At 41.3% G+C, this 17,633-nt stretch overlaps 1 protein-coding gene across 1 annotated transcript in view; it reads left to right on the top strand.

Annotated features, from left to right (window-relative positions):
- Positions 1 to 17,633, top strand: part of TTC7A (tetratricopeptide repeat domain 7A) — a 170,066-nt gene that overhangs the window by 129,271 nt on the left and 23,162 nt on the right. Inside the window, exon 19 of the mRNA XM_021552353.2 lies at positions 2,538 to 2,740. Coding sequence (XP_021408028.1) covers positions 2,538 to 2,740 — 203 coding nt within the window. The remainder of the gene's footprint in view (positions 1 to 2,537; positions 2,741 to 17,633) is intronic.

Raw genomic sequence — 17,633 nt, 5'->3', positions numbered from 1 at the left:
AAATGAGTTTACAGAAAACACGTTTTAATGCAGACCTAAATGATGTCCTTTAATGTCTATTTTTAGCTGGGTAGATAAAAATTTTAGCACTCCTTTCCTTTCGTAACCAAAAGGCACCCCTCTCATTCTTTTTTATGCAAATTAGGACTCCCACACCATTAAATCATTTTTATTGACTATTGAGCCTGCAAAGAAACGGACTGAACTTTAATATGCTACATTACCATACCATAAAATACAATTTGTAGTTCTTACTTAGATTCTGTTTTGCTGTACTTCCTCTAAATAATTGTTATTACTGAAGAAGATTTACAGGCGCCATAGAAAGAATAAGTACTCTCTATTTTGCACACATTGAAACACTGTGCATGATTTCACATCTAAACCCACTTGCTCCCAGTCCTGTTCTGAAATTAAACAAGTCACACAATACTCTTAGTTGCTGATAGAGCTTTTAGTATGGCAGCATCCAGAAATTCTGCTGACTTCAAACAGTGCCAGGATTTCACCCCTTCTTTTGTGCTGCTAAGTTTGTGCAAACTTTGGGGATAGAATGTTCATCTTCAGGCTGTGAAGTGTCACTTTGCACATCCCCAGGCTCATTAATGCCACATGCATGGCGTCAGCTGCTATGCAGCACTTGGCAGGAAAACGCTCTGTTCCTTGGAGGTGCAAGGAAAATACTGTCCTCCCACCAATTTTTTGCATAAGGCTGTGCACATATTCAGCTTGACAAGGTACATGGCCTTGCCTTCTGTTATTATAGATAGCTGCAGCCTCTTGGAGCCAAGGGAAGGGATGCATGCAGAGATTTTATGATTAACCAGGAAGAAATGCGTATGAGTCATTCTGAAAGAGTATAACTCTTCTGAAGGAACTAATATTTTGCTCATGTTGACAGCCTTGGAGAATGACATTTATCTTGTACCACAACCTAGGGATGGCTGAGAAATATTCAAGCATTTTCTCGACAGTGTCTCACCCTTTTTCTAGGAGGGTCACCTCAGAAGTGGAAGGGTGTTCAGCCATGCTGTCACTTCACTACAGAATAATTTTTGCTGTGACAGTAGAAATGCCATTTATGATCCCAGTCTCATGTAAGATAGGCCAAAGTGGAGCCTTCCCGTGGTCAGGCAGGGGACTTCCTTTGAGATGCTTCCCTGCTCAGCTCTAGCAAGCTCCACATCACCATGCCAAGTCCCCACAGTCATCTGGGTCTCCCAGGGTTTTGAAATTGGAGAGTTTCAAAGCTATTCAAGAGGAATTTTCACTCTAATTTCCCCACTCACAGAGACAACCTAGGAATATTCACTGCCTTAAAAAGTCAGGACATTTAAGGTTGTGTCTTATTTCAGAATTGTTATTCTAAATCTGGAGCTTGAATTAGTAATTTTGAATTGGACTCTTGAACTGTCAATACTTACTGCATGACATCAGTTAAAAAAATATAAGAGAGAGACATTGAGGTTTTGTAGTGAGAGCATGTAGAACACAGGGTATGGACCAAAGAGCAATGCCTGCTGTATGAAGAGAATTATTTTATCTACATACGTGCTTATGTATGTGTGTCTATGTATATATATATATATATATATATAAACAGTTTCCCTTTTCAATTACCTGTGAAAACTGAGCATCACTTTTTGACCATTTGAAAGAATTAGAATATTTCAGTTAGAAGGGACCTACAACAATTATCCAGTCCAACACCACAATCATCTAGTCCAAATCCTGAGAAATGTTAAAGTTCAACCATGAGATACGTTATAAAATTTATTATGAGACATTATTTTATTAACAAGTTGACATTCAAACACAGAAATATGCCTTGCATATTTTTTTTCTAAGCAAACCACTAAGATAGTTGCTGATAGTTGAAGAAAGTGAGCAGTCTCTTCCAAGAGCTGTATTTTGTTTTTCTGTAATGTATGAGGATGTAAATGGGTGAATACACAATATAAATAAGTCTATAAGAGCCTTTTGATTTTAAGTTTCTGAACTATTAAGAGACAGTTGTCTAATAAACTTGTCAAATAAGAAAAGAAAAACACTTTCTGTCACCTTTTTAAATGGGAAAGTACTCTCCTAAGTTATCCAGTGTCCAGCTCAGACATGTCCTATTACTCTGACATTTTTGAAGTTCTCAGTAGACAATGATGGCTTATTCTGTTCTTTTTTTCTCCCCCAGACTATTTGGAAATACCTTTGATGACTCCAAGTAGCACTGCTTCCTTAGGGCTCAGTTCAGCACTATTTTCTTTCCCAGGGGAGGAATCCATAAGGCCTTTGTCAGGACACCACTCAAAGGTGTCCATGAACATCTGTATAGATCCCTTAGCATTAGGAAAAGATACATTCAGTGAATCCAGTAATGATAATAAGCACTAACCATAGTGCAGGATCATGGCCTCATGTTTTAATATGCTTAAGTCAGATGATATATAATTAATATGAAGAAAGGTCTCTGCTTCATTTCATCTAATGGCAGGGTGTTCTTTGCTTTATTTTTATGGCTTGATGTTTTGTTTTTCCTTCAGCTGAACTCTTCCTGGAACAGCAGCATCTCAAAGAAGCAGGCTTTTGTACCCAGGAGGCAGCTAGTCTTTTCCCCACATCTCATGCTGTACTGTACATGCGTGGGAGGCTTGCAGAGATGAAAGGCAATTTGGAGGAGGCTAAGCAATTGTATGATGAAGCACTCACAGTGAATCCAGCTGGAGTGGAAATTATGCACAGCTTGGTGAGTTTGCAGGGGCTCAGCTCCATTATAGTATTTATGTTCCTGATTAACTGTAATAAGAGGGGAGAGGGCTCATGCTTGCTCTGGATGCCATTGTCTTCCTGATCCTGAAAGCAAGTGACCATTCCAAGAATAAATTGGGTAGTTTGAACCTCTGTTTTAAGACTGGATTGAATTTTGTAAACTAATTAGGACTTGTGGCAAAAGTAAATACTTTAATTGACAAAGGCTGACGCTTTTGGAAATCAGTTCACTGCTTTGTCTTTGCTGCTTTTCCTACTAAATGTTATGCATTTTAAACAAACAGTACATTGATGTTTGAAAGATCAAAACTAAACTATAGGCAGATAGATAAGGGGTTTGTAAAACTTGGGCTGGTTTCTTGTGTCTGCTAAAATCAGGATAAACTATGAGTTTACAACAAAATTAATCTGTTACTGTCATAAGCTGCAGTTTATTTCCAGCCTTGTGTACAGGCAGGGACTCCACACTTGTGGGGATTTTTTGGTAACACTCCCACCCAGCAAGTATTCTTCTTTGGCACCAAGCCCAAAACAAACTGTTTTCCAGACACTGGGCCTAAAGCTTAATAACAATAATAATTATACAGGGGGCTTTGTGGATGACCAAAACCCAGTTCTCTTGTGAAATCAGAGCAGCTAAACATATTTTGTCAATGGTGTGTCTTATTAACTGTAGCCCATACCAGGTTTCTCAGTAATTTTAGAAGTTTGTCTTGACTAACTTAATTTTTACAGGAATTCTATATCCAGTGTCTAGTGTCTTTGCTAGCATATTTGTATCTCCTGGCATAAATTTGGTCCTGATGAGGTTTGCTGGCAACTCCAAAATTGAAGGGGTATCAGTGTACAAGAGATCAAATGTTAAGTGAAGTTACAATTAGCAAAAATAGTAGAACCTACAGGCAAAGGGCAAGGTATTTGGTAATAATTAATGTTCAGTACAAAAATAGCAAATTAATAGCTGGTGCATGTCAGGAGAATGTTACAAGACTGCTGTACACAATAATATTACTTTGTTGTGATATAGCCTTGACAAATTCACTCAGTAAAAACCTAGCTAGATAGAATGGTGTTCTTTGCTCTGTCCTAATTTAGGAGAAGTTGCTGATACCAGAGAAGCCATCAAATTAGATGCCAACATGATACTAATAGCTCTCATTTTTGTCTTATGTTATGGACATCACCACATTCTGAGTCTTCACATTTCAGTTCCTTGCATTTTTCTGAAACTGTAGTAACTTGGAATAAAAGTTTCCAAGGTGCACGTCTCAGATGTTCTGGCCCAGTTTACTTCAGAAAATGTCATTCCAACGTGGCTTTGCTGTTTCTGAAAGGGAGGCTAAAGAAGAAACCTTAAAAGCTTCTGCAGTATCTTCTTTATCTCCAGCACTGGGGGCAGTTTGGTGTGTCACAGTGTAAGGGAATTTGGAGAGTTGCCCAAAGGAGGACAAGCAAAAGAGTGAAGGATATTGAAGGGATGCCATATGAGGAGCAGCTGAGGTCACTTGGTCTGTTCAGCCTGGAGAAAAGGAGACTGAGAGGAGACCTCCCTGCAGTTAGAACTTCCTCATGAGGGGAAGAGGAGGGGCAGGCACTGATCTCTCTCTGTGGTGACAGTGACAGGACCTGAGGGAATGGCCTGAAGTTGTGTCAGGGAGGGTTAGGTTGGATATGAGGTAAAGATTCTTTACCCAGAGGATGGTTGGGCACTGGAATGGCATCCCAGAGAAGTGGTACAGCACTGAGCCTGCCAGAGTTCAGGAAGCAATAGGACAATGCTCTCACACACATGGTGTGACTCTTGGGGCTGTCTTGTTTGAGACCAAGAGACAGTCTCAATGATGCTTGTGGGTCTCTTCCAGTTCAGAGTATTCTGTGATGATGTTTTAGTCAAGGGATGGATGTAAAATTCAGAAGAGCTGAAAAAGACAGTAAGATGAGAAATTTGGGGGCAGAGACACAGTTTATAAGCAAGTAGGGAAGAGGAAAGAAACTGAAAAAGTGGGAGAAATACACATAGAAAATAGGGTGAGATAGATAATGCCAAATAAGACTGGATAGATAAGAAGACACATGGATGGAGGGGTGAGCATGCTGAAAAGAGTGAATTAAAGGGGTCCTTCTTAGGAGAATGACAAAGGAGCAGGAACCTGTAAGAGTACTTCCTTTCATGTCCTTCAATCTCCTTAAAATTCTGAAACTTCCCATCCTGGTGCCAGCAAATATCACTTGAAAATCACTTGCTTAAGATGTAGCTCACCTCCTTTAACTTGGCCCTGCTGGCAGACTGTGTTCACACCTGTTAGCTAAGACAGCAAAGGTCTGGTCTATCCCTGCTGATATGAATCACAGCAGTAGTTATATGGTACCACATAATGGCATTCCTTTATGTGCTTTTCTAAAAGCTAGGAAATTGCACATAACAAGTTAGAAGCATCTGATGAGCAGTATAGAAAAGTCTGTAAAGAAATTAATCATTCTGCCTTCAGAATAGAGCTGGAATAATGTTCAGTAAACAAGGCTTTTAGGGCTATACATCAAATAAAAAGGGCGAAAATAAAATATTGAATGGCTGCTAGCTAAATGATTTTGTCCTGTGTACTGAATGAGACACTGTCCCCATGGAGAACTTAAGACTGAGTTTATGCAATTGAGGATGTAATGTGACAAGTGGTAAATTCTGAATCTCCTCGAGGCCATCAGAAGAAAACTGAATGCCTTTCTGAAATGTATGTATTAGCCAAGTACTAGCTGTACTTTTATTAAAAATACAAGTTCTTGAGCACAGTATGTTCAGTCTCCTACCAGAGAAAAATACATGGATTATGCAAGAGGGCAAACTAGATTATGAGCTAGTTCCAAGGGGTTTAAAATGATGCAAGACATGCACAGGCAGATGTAATTGAATTCACCCATGGTTCTATGCTGGTCCCCCCAGTTTGAATACACTGTTTTCCCACTCCAGTAGTACTGTTGTGGATATGTAATAATTTAGAAAAAGAGGATCTGATTGTGAGAATTACTGTTTGACTTGGTACAGTTGCCATCCAGCTGACCTAGTCCACTTTAAGGGGAAACTCTGCTGTAGACAGTGCCAAGCCTCCCTGGTGTATCAGCATCAATTAGCAAAGTAGTCGTGTCTCTTCCCCTGGGCCCTTGGAACTGGGTTGTCAAAGCTATATTTGGAAAATTCCAACCTGAAGAGTGTTGCTGGCTTTAAATGAAGGGCACAGATCTAGCAATGAATGAGTCCATTGGGTGTCAGTAACTTCACCCTTACCCAGGGTAGAGTTGCCACCATAATACACAGGAGCTGTCTCTGTGCAGCTGAAAATGGCTGTGTTTTGCTCTCACTGTGGTTTACAATAGCAGTCAAATCAGTGTGCTTTCCTTACAGAGCACCCTGCAGCACGGCAGAGCAGCACCCTACAGCAGCACTGCAGTGCCAAGCCTGTCCCCAGGGTGCCACACTCTGCTTCATCCTAGGGACCTTTGGCACTTCTTGTCCAGTGCTGTGGTTGGGAAACCACAGGCACTTTGAAAATACCACACAGCTGTGCTGCTTCCTGTAACACTTGAAGTTTCTGAGTGATGTCACAGGATCCTTAAGCCTGTATCAGGAATCCACCATTAGCCTTTACAGAGGAAGTACTACTGGCCAATACCTAATCTAAGGAAGTATATTTGTTGAGGAATTTTGTTTTCATTTGAAAAAGACACACAGAATGAGTTTTTGGGGCTATTTGAAGCATAATCCTGAGGTGAGCAGCTGCTCCTTTGGTTGGATAGCTGTTTGCTGCCAGAAACAATTAGCTTGGGTTGGCCCCTAAAATTTGTACATCCTGTGAGACCATAGTTTTTTAATAAATGCAACTTGCTAGGGTTCTTTTCCACATTGCTCCTGATGCCATCTCAAAAATTTCTGTCATCCCTGCCTTTACTGGAACAGTTCTGTTTCTTTCTTTCCTTTCACAAGCTCCTTCTGAGGCCTGCTTGCAAGGGCCATAGAGCATTTCTCCCTCCTGGGGGCTGATGGAGTTTCTACTTTCTATCTTTGCTGGTCTGGAAATAAGGACTTCATCCATATATCCACTGGGATCTGTGACAGCACATTTCTACAACCAAATAACTATGGCTTTCTTCAGTATGTACCAAATTTGGTTATATAACATCATGCAATACATAGTTTTGGGATGGTGATAACAAAACTGACATGTGCCCAACCAAGTCAGAAAATATAAGCTGGGGCAGATGACACCTCCTTTTAAAGCAATACACAAATCCACCTACCTGTATGCAACTAGAGAAAGACACTGAAATTTATTAGTTCCCAGCCACCGTGCTTTCAGTACCATTCTCACTTTTGATTCAGAGGAGGAGAAAATCAATGCCAGCATGTTGGATTTGAGTCCGAAAGCTCTATATGTGATATTGCAAGTTAAACTAAACATGTGCTGAGATACTTGGAAGGCTCCTGCCCAGCATGCATCTCACATAGCACTTTGTCAAGTCACAGCAACTCTCATCATGTTTTAGTTCAGGGAAGAAGAGAAAGAATTGTCAATTTAAAAGGGAAGGAAATGGGCACCCTCATCTCCATCGCTATGCCAGATTTAATGAAAACAATAAAAAATACCATCAAAACAAAGCAAAAAAACTGCTTGACTCATACTTGGATATTACTGATTGCAGTGAAAAACTGTAATGATTTATTTCTCTTGAAGGCTGGGGCAAGGGCAATAAGGTTGGTATCAGAATGCTGTCTGCACTACTTCATCCCTATACTTGATAGCAAAACAAAGTTGCTATATATTGGGTTTTGTTCATGATGTGTCCCTATTCATAATGTGTTTTGTTGTGACCATGTGAATGTGTGGAAAACACAATCTTGTGATCACATTTCACTTGCTCCATAATGAAATCAAAGAGAATATAGAGCTAACAGAGATGGTGCTATTCATGAGAGTTGTTCTTTGGCTGTCATCTGCACCACGAAACGTAAGATTGGCAACCATGCAGGAAGGGTTCACAGTCACAGAGTATTCTCCAGCTGAAGTTGAAAAAACAAACTGGATTTAAGTCACCTGAGCTGGGCCAACAAATTGACTGTAGGCTGTTGAGTGACCATCGTTTTCCAGGATGAGTGTAGATTGTGGCTTCTCCACGGACAGGCCTGGTTATTGTCTGGGAGAAGTTCTTTGTGGTAAGTGCAGTTGGGCACATATTACCTGCATACCAGAATCACAGAATGGTTAAGGTGGGAAGGGATCTTGGGAGATCTTGTAGTCCAGCTCCAGCTCCTCCTTAATAGGTTCAGCTAGAGCAGGGTGCCAGGACCATGTCCAGCTGGGCAAGCTGCTCCAAGGATGGAGCAACCTCTGTGTGATCTCTTCCAGTGTTTGATCACCCTTACAGTAAACAAACCTTTGAGTAATGTTTAAATTTCATTTCTCATGTTTCTGTTTGTGCCCTTTCAGTCACGGGATGTCCCTGAGAAGTTCTAAGAGGTTCTACTTCTTTGCACCTTACCATCAGATATTTAGCTGCACTGATAAGGTCTCCTCTCTCTTCTACAAGGCTGAACAGTCCCAACTCTCATCTTCTCCGTGTATGACAGATGCTCCAGTTCCTTGCTGATGTCAGTGCCCCTTTCCCTGGACTCTCTCCAGTTTGCCCATGTCTTCCTTGTACTGGAGAGCCCAGAACTGGACACAGTACTCCACCTGTGTGCTCACCAGTGCTGAGTGGAGGTGCAGGGTGAACTCCCTCAACCTTTTGGCAACACTTCTAATGCAGCCCAGGATACTGTGAGCTGCCTTTGCTGCAAGGGCACATTGCTGGCCCATGGCCAGCTGCTTGTTCACCAAGTTCTTTTCTGCAAAGCTCTGTTTCATTCAGCCATCCCCCCCTCCCCAAAGTGAATCTGAAGCTATTACCAGGAATTTTTTCTGCAGGTAGATAGTAAACATAACATTGGCATGACTGTATCAGGTCAGGCCAGAGGTTCAACTCCTCACCAGCAGCAGCAAAGAAGTGACTAGGAAGGAATGAGGCCAGGGCAGGCATACATGGTAATTCTAAGGTCAGGACTTAGCTTGGGGACATCCCAAAGTTGAGGTGCATTGTACTTACATAGTAATTCCCAGTGGATTTTTCATGAGCTTGTCTTGAACCTGTGTTAGAGCTTTCATTATCCACAACACCATTTGGCATTAGACCCACAGGTCTCTTTTCTGCTGTACAAAGAACTGCCAAATTCTTTGTGTTCTTGATGCAGCTCTTCTTAGTCACACTGATGCACCTTATTCTCACTTTGGAAGATGTAACTTACTGCTGATTCTTACTCATCCCCTTCTCATTACTGATTTTTTAGGTATCTGTCACTGAACCAGTTCCATTGTTTTCATTATTGCTGTTACATCTCCCTGAACTTCTTACTGTTCTTTTTAAGATGAGCAGGCTAGAGCAAATAATGGATTTACAGAAAAATAGCTTAGCTTCAAAGGTAGTGGTTCAGATTCAGTGTTTAAAAAAACCCTCTCTACCTTAGTCTTTTACTCACATAATAACATTTATATACATTTTCATAGAAATACTAGAAATAGTGTTCTATTTCAGCTGTTTTGTATTAACCTGATTTTTTATCAAAACTCTGTTTCTATCTCCTCATGCCTGTAGGGGCTGGATTTTATTTTCTGAATGGTCAGCATCTGTGATAAATGTGTGGTTATATATAATAGCAGTAAGCAGTGTAACACCTGTGTCAGGTCCTTGCAGAGATGTGGGTGTCCCAGTCTGAGTACAGCACAGCCAGCAAGTGTACTGTTCTAGTCTTTGATAAATAGATATATATGCACACTTCATTTTGCTTGCCAGAGACATCCTTTTAGCTGGCAGAACACAAATCATGCTCTGCTGGTAATGCTAGAAGCTGAAAAGCTTGATTGAGAACAGATTTTTTAATAGATTATGTTCCTTTTGCCCAAGATAAGTGCATTGCTCTTGATTAGATTTGAGTGTTTAAAAGCTATATGATGCTTTATTTAAATCTTCTGCTCTTAATTGTTCAGTGGGGTGCAAAGGCTGAATGACAAGACTTTGCAAAGTCTTGGACTGTTTAATTTGGCTTTCATTGTGTACTTAGGATGCAATTTCATGTTCATTTTAGAAGAGTCAACCTATTGTCTCCAGACTCACATTTGGTAGCATCAGGGTAATTTGAAGACTACAGTTTCTTCTGATTAGTACATGGAAATGAATTATTTCTGTTCATTTATTTCATTTTACCTCACAGTATGGTGCATGCATCCTTGTTTTCAAAGGCATCTATTTACGTAATAAAACATGGCTTGATTGCTTAATATTTTCAAGGATGACATGTGTTACTTCCTTGGGAATTTGTTCCATGCTGCCATGCAGTAATGGTATAAATCACAGGGCAGATTCTCTGCTTGGGTAAATTATCATGGCTCTGTCATACCAAGGTCTGTATGTCTTGTAGCTAGGATGCTAATTAAAACCATTTTTGCCTTGAAAACTGAAATTAGAATGCTTTCTGTGCTTAAATGTGAGAACAAAAGAGGTTAGTTTTCACATTAATGGAGCTATTTATCTTCTAAGGAGCTGCTTTGTGTCTGTAGTTCACCCAGTTTGTTGCCTATTTTGTAGATAGGTATGCTGTGGTCTGTTTCCTTTTTCTAGTGCCATTTCTTGCTCAGTTTTCTCTATTTGTGTACGGAGAATTGAACGTGACAATTAAAATGCATCCCCCAGTCTCTAGGACAACTGTGCATTTGTCCTAAGTGTAATTAGGTGGATAATTGTATCTGGAGAGAGACACAGCAAATGACCTGTTTTTGTCTGTTCTGGAGAGACTTCTTCCTGCTGCTCCCCTTGCTCCTGCTTAGGCAAAGGTAGTAAGCAGAGTTAAGGACTGGGCAATTTTGAGGAATTGGACAGTTGTACTACTTTTGTGATACTGAAAAATAATTTTCATTATCACAGCTACTACTTAAGAGGAATCTTTGAGAAACTGCTTTCATAAGAACTTGAATGGCAGTAGGTAATGCCTGAAAAATAAATTTTTAACTTTATTCTTAACTTTGTATTCTTTAGCATACAAAACCACTGAAGATTTACTACTTAGAAAGTAATGCTTTCTAAGGGTCTGGGGGTTTTCTCCTTAATACACATATACTCTACGTTCATTACTTTAAATATGTTTGTATGGTGTCAGATGTAAAACAGAATGTAAAACCTGCTTCAAGAGACACTTATTTTAAGGTTTGAAGGTATGTATTGACTACAGTTTTTTATTACATTCTGTCTGTGTGTTCCTAGGTAAATGCATAGAAACAGAAAATGTAATAATGCATAGAAAGAGAAAAATATACCAAGTGACACTGCATGTTAAAGTACTTCAGATGCTCCCTTTAGCACATTCTGCAAGGCTGAGGAGCTGTGCTGTTGGGGCTGTGCAGGGGATGCTGCTGCAGAGGGGATTCTTGGCATCTCAGAGACACGGAGCACCCAAAGCAAACGTATGAGAGCAAGCGAGCCCCAAGCTTCTCTTCCCAAACTAAGCACCGTTTCCTGGTATTTATCAAAGCACTAAAGGCTGAGGCTTTGCTACTGTTGTGCAACAGGGTGTGCCTTTCTTCCAGAGAGCAAGAGAGCTTCAACTCCGTCATTTTCCATTGAAGGCAATTCAGCGGAGAGGATGGAGAGGAGGTGGAGCCCTGGCTCTCAGCATCGCTGGCACGGCCAGCCCTGCTGCACTTTCAGCTCTGATTATGTGTCACACTTTGCTCTAAAGCTCTGTAAAACAGGGATGAAGCTACTAATCTATTTCATCTGGGGTTTGTGGAGCTTGATTAATAAAAGCACATACTTTGAGATGACGGACACACTGTAAGCGCAAAATCATATTTATTCTAATTATATGTCTAGATGCCTTTATTCATGTGGGATTTTGGACCACAGATTATTTTAGACAAAGTACTGCAACTGTTCAGCACAAATTATGTGCTTTACAGCTTTTAGTACCCTTATGTCCTTAACTGTGAAGCGGTGGTGAAAACATCATCGTGGTGGGAGTGGGATTTAGGAGGCAGATCTAAACTCTTTCTCTGCAAGAGAAACCATTGTTACAGTGGTGCTGTGAAGGACAGAGTAAAACAGAAGCAAATGTGCCTCTGACGACTTTCTAGCACAGCCCTCTCCTCTTCCTGGGGATAAGATATGACAACACCTGCAAAAAATAGCTTTTTGCAAGGGGAGGGAGGGTGCTTCCTTTCTCTGGCAGTGAGTGTATCCTCCTGCTCTGCAAATTCAGTACAAGCAGACGATCCTTTTAACAGTACAGATCTGCTGTTTTCCCCTGGTGAGAAAGGGTTTGGATTTTTTAAGGTAGAGATGACAGACATTACAAGCAATTCCAAAAATGGAGCAACCTTGAATGAAGTGCCTTTTTTTTTTTTTTTTTTTTTTTTTTTTTTCCCTTTTCCTTCCTTAAGTAAGTAATAGTGACAGTCAACAGGAGATTTGAGCCACCCAAAGGAAGACCAGTGACGTCTTCTGCCCTGGAGCTCTGAGAGCTGCAGACACTGGGACTCTCTTAGGTCTACCTAATATGGAGTGCACAAGAAAACACTGCAAGGGTGAATTTGCTAAGTCCTAATATCCAGCAGGATATTTTTGGACTGCTCTGATAGTACAAAACATTTAAACATTTCAGCCCACCCCATAAAATTTTCCCTCTATGTAGGTAAGCCCCTATATGCCGTGAACAATTTTTCTCACTGCTTGTTTTTTCTGTTCAATGCGCTGCATTTCTCCAGTGCATTTGGAGAACAGGCAGATGGTGGTATATAGGTGCATAAGAGAGAAGGGGGGGGAAAGAATTGGAAGGAACAGAAGAGACAGAAAAAAGCACAGACTACTGTACTTTAAAAATACCAAGATAAAGCACTGACTGTTCAGAGACAGTTAAAATCACTTTTTTCTTCTTCCATTAGCTGTTCCATAGGATGTTTCTTCCTTTTTCATCTCTCTCCATCTTGTAGATCTCTGCAGGACATGAACCCAACCTTGATTTGCCCCACATGGCTTTTTTCAATGCTATTCATTTGCTATTTTATCAAAGAAAGGTAAAATTCACTAAGAATCTTTAAGTGAACTTAGGTCAGAAGCTTGTTCCAGTGGAGTTGAGGGAGTATCTGAAAGCAACAGAACAGACAATCCAGGACCAAGAAATTGGGAGGAAGTCCTTAGCCCTTTGTAAAACTTGACTCCTGACTCAGGAACTTGATACACATTTCCTGTTTGCTCTTCACAACATCTAAAATGGTGCATTTTAAAAGTTTTTTTACATTTTGTCCTCTTGCTCCCTTCCTCATGCTTCTATAAAGCTCTAGTCTATCAGTGAACTGCTGTTTAATATTGCTAATGTGACTTTTGCCTATGTTTTTCCCAAAGTAGTCGAGAGAATTCCTGGCTGGAAAAAGATGGAGTGGAGGGGGGAAGCTACAGGGAAATGAAAGGCCTCTGATGATCAGGAACGGGCAAGACAGAGCTTGACTTGTCAAGATAATAAAACAAAGGCTGGGAAGGGATACATCTGCTCTCTGCAGATCCATGTGGGAACAAAGAGGGAATGCTGTGGAGGGAGGAGGCAGCTTTTTGTGCTCTACGTTGCTGCAGCAGATTGAAGAGGGTTCCCAGTCACCAGTGCAGAGAGGTTCTGAAACAGCCTTCCATTCTGGGTCATGATGTGGGAACAGCAATCTCACCCCTCTGATACTGGAGCTTGATCAAGTTATGAAGGAGACACTGGATCATCCCAAAAGTAGGGCTTTACCAAGCCCAAATTTGTGGTTTCCTATTCAGGCTGCCCAGACCAGACCACCAGAGACTGAATTAATAATGTACTTACCTGTGACCTGAAATGCACAATACCCAGCTGAAAGTGTTTTGCAGGCCTACCTGCTGTTCTGCCTTCCTGTTTTAATTTTCTGCTGAAGAACCTCTATTCCCAGAAGCATTTTGTAATTATTTTGCGGTTTATTATTTTTTAAATTAGAGGTGGAGTTTGAATGTGTAGTAGGGCTTCCCTGGGATGCAGACCTGACTTTCATTTTTTATATTTATTTTTAATGAGTTGTCAAGTGTCTAGTGTGTTGTGAAGTGGAATGATGGATGTTGCTGGACTCAGGAGAGTTGCATGGAAATTCCCTTAAATAGCATTGTGGCAGCTAAGCTCTATTGACAATAACATCAAGTTGGGTTTAATAGTGTAGTTCTTTATTGAATGAATCCACCCTGTAGGAAACGGTATGACCTTGCTGTGTGTGCTCAAGACAAAAAAAATCAATGTTAATCCCTTGGGAGGAAAAATGCAACATTAATGGAACAGTTGAGTGAGTCTAATGAGAATTAGATGGTAAGAATGGTAATTTGGAAAGAGATACTCGTACAAGCTCTCTGAAGGTATAATGTGGTAGTTTCCACATATTGCCATGTATTCTTAGATGTGTGTCTGCCAGATGTAATTTGATGGATTTGCACCTCTCCTCTATGGCTTCCTGACAGAACAACAGGGGATTTTCAAGCTAATCACCTTTCAGTGGGGTGATTTATGACCAGTTAGCCAAGCCTTTCTTCCATCTGGAAGGGCATGGACTGGAGACAGTCACTGGGCACAGCAATACCAACTGGGAGCTTCTTCATCAGAAGCAGGCTGGAGCATTTCTGCCTTGTGGTTACTCTCTGGGGTCTTGCAGGTGGCTGGCATTGCCAAATACAACATTTGCCTAAGTCAGTCCTCATTACCAGTATTTCTGGAAGTCAGATGGGTAATGCTTCACTTAATAGCCATTGGCTGTGTAGGGAATAAACTGAACAGTAGAGTTTTATACTTCCTCTTTGCTTCTGAGAGTCTGAAGTGCTAATTTTGATCTATGTGGGGAAAATTCATATTGCCTAGTTCTCAGCCTTTGACTCAGATAGATGAGTTGGTCACTCTTTCTACCTGTTGTCCAGAGAGAGGGATTCTCCAGCATTGGGGCAGAGCCCCTTTTATTAGGCCACTGTTCTGCATTGCCTTGTGGAAATCTCCCTCTGTTCTTCCCCTGAGGGTACAGAGAGACTGTGCAATTAAAGAGGATGTCTATGTTTGTGTAGATCACGTACTTCTTTAAATTGTACCACATGAGACAGTTGAGTAACTCCTAGTGCATGGCCTAGGGCAGGAAAAGAGGTAAAATACATTGACTTGTTTCGGAGAAATTACTGCTTTGATGTTTTTATAATTAGCTCAGTTCTCCCTTTGCTTGTGTTCACTTGTTCAGCATTGAGTAAAAAGGGCAGACTCATAAAAACATCAGTTTTCAGTTGCTTTGCTTACCAGGCTATACCTGCTTTCCAAGATTGTCACCAGCATAAGACACTGCAAATAAAAATTAACTGGAACACAAATGGCAGCATCTCTGCCAAGCTGTACAGCAGAGATTATTTGTTTATGATTTTATTTGCCAGCATTGAACAAAGATAAGAATGTAGATGCCATAGGAGAGCACCCCAGACAAGATTCCAGGGGTGATAGGGGCTAGCACTTAGTGTTACAATAATAGATACCAGTATGGAGAGATGTTACTGCACTGTTGCTCCTCTTTCATCCTAAGAGCAGAGCAATGAAAGAGTCAGGTCTGTGGAGCTCTGTGTGAGGTTTGCTGCTTTATGCAGGAACATTAATCTTTTAGGGTTTGATTCGTTAGGTTTGCATTGTGTGAGCGTTGCTCTGATCCCTCAATATCTAAACTGTGGTTAATATGACTCTGAAGGAAAGCCTTATTTTGTGAGCCTTAGTAAGATTTACAAAGAACTAGGAGAGCTCCACATAAACTCTGAACTGAGTGGGGAACAGACCCCCAACTCAGCTGATTTTGAATGTCAGTGTGCATGGTACAAGGCTAATTGAGATACACAGCAACTGCCATGTGCCTTTTTAATTGCATTTAGACAAGATGTACAGTATTTGAGTCAGCTTGGCAGTGTTCCAGCTGATGAAAGTGTTGCTGATACCGGACACCAGTGATGATATATTAAGTGCTCTTAATATCTTAGCACACATGTCATGAGGCATGTTAGAATCACAGAAGCATTCAGGTGAGAAAGGACCTTTGCTATGGAGGTCATCTGGTCCCACCTCCTGCTCACAGTGGGCTCAGCTTCAAATATCTGTATTTGATATAGGTAGCTCAGGGCTGTGTCAGGCTGAGCCTTGAGTATTTTCAAGGATGTCTGTTCCACCACCTGTCTGGGCACAAGTCCTGGTGCTGCATACTCCTTGAAAATAATATTTTCTTAATAGCTGCTCAACCAGAATTTTCCTTGCCATAACGTTAATCTGTTCCAACTGAGCAACTTTCAGAAAAGTTTTTCCTATCTTTCTTTCAGTCACCCATTAGATAGCTGAAGGTGGCATTTGAATCTCTCCTTAGCCTAGAGAGGGAAAGGCTGAATAAATGTTTCTCTCCCAAATTCTTCGTAATATCATGGCTTCCCAGCCATTTCAGTTGTACTTCACCCATCCTTCTCCAGTTTGTCATCATCTTTTCATCACTGAGGAACCCAAAACTGGTGAGAGCACTCCAGATGTGAACCAAATAGAAAGAAATACTTAATTTCAGTCTGCTGTGGTGCATCACCTAATTCAATAACAGTGAGCCATTAGCCTTGGGCACTGCATGGGTGCCGTGCTGGCTCGTGCTCACTTGTCCACCAGTATCCCCAAGTCCTTTTCTGCAGAGCTGCAGCTCCCAGTTGGTGTCCAGCCTCTACAATTGCATGAGGTTGTAAATCCCATGTGCAAAACATCACTATTCAGCAAATGCAGTTCCTCCTACAGCTGCAGGGAGGCTGGGGCACAGAAATGACAAGCAAGACCTGTGTTGTTAAGGGTCAGAGGCAAATCACACATAATGGCCACTTAGTGCAAGTAAAACCTTTACATTCAGAATAAATAGAAAATTAAGTTTGTTCAGTGCTTAAATAAGATACAGAGCTGCCATCTCTGAGTTATCTGAGATTGTGGTATCACGACTGAATTTCTCAGTAACTCACAGTGCCCTTCCTACCGGAAACCACTTAGGCTTAGGTTTGGGGTTTTTTTACAAGTTAGGCCTTTTGGGAATTCACCAGCTATTGTAAAGCTGTTGGAGAAAGATGCCTTTGGTAGGAAGCTCCCTGATGTGATTTTGTGCTTTTGTTGTTTGTTCATAAACAGGTGAGCTGTTAGAATGGTTCTGTCATCCTCTGTGGCCTACAGCAGGGCCATAACTTATGTGGTGTCACTGTGTGTGTCTCTGTGTACACACATGTATTTGTGTACATCACAGCTACCTGAAGCATAATATCAGCTGGTTTTAGCAGGCTCAGATTTGGTTATCAACCCCTAAATGGAAGGAGCATCTCCTGCATCGCCTGAGAATACTTGAGTGGCTGGGGTCTGGTGCTTTGAAAAGGGGACAAGACCCCAAGGCTGTTTGGGAAATGGGCTGTGCCCCAGAATAGTGAAAGTAAGCAAGTATGAGCCAGATTCCAAAGAAGACTTTCCTTGCAGAACTAGCCAGTTGAGGGCAGGAGCGTGGAGTCTCATGTGTTGAAAGAGTGAAGTTCTATTTGTAAGCAGTTAGTGATCTTGAAGTGAGTGGAGTGGGAGGCTGAGTGAGGGCAGTGCTGGGTACCTGAAATGGAGTGTGGTGAGTTGATCATAGCCACCCCTTTAGCCCCCACACTACCAAAACCTCACCATGCAGCCCAAATGTGGGATACTGGGTGACTGCCATCCTCACTTTGGCCCTCATGGGCCT

Source organism: Lonchura striata, chromosome 3 (genome assembly GCF_046129695.1).
Source record: "Lonchura striata isolate bLonStr1 chromosome 3, bLonStr1.mat, whole genome shotgun sequence".
In the NCBI taxonomy this organism is placed as follows: domain Eukaryota; kingdom Metazoa; phylum Chordata; class Aves; order Passeriformes; family Estrildidae; genus Lonchura; species Lonchura striata.
The sequence above is the reverse complement of the archived record's forward strand: the minus strand, read 5'-3'. Positions and strand labels throughout refer to the sequence as shown.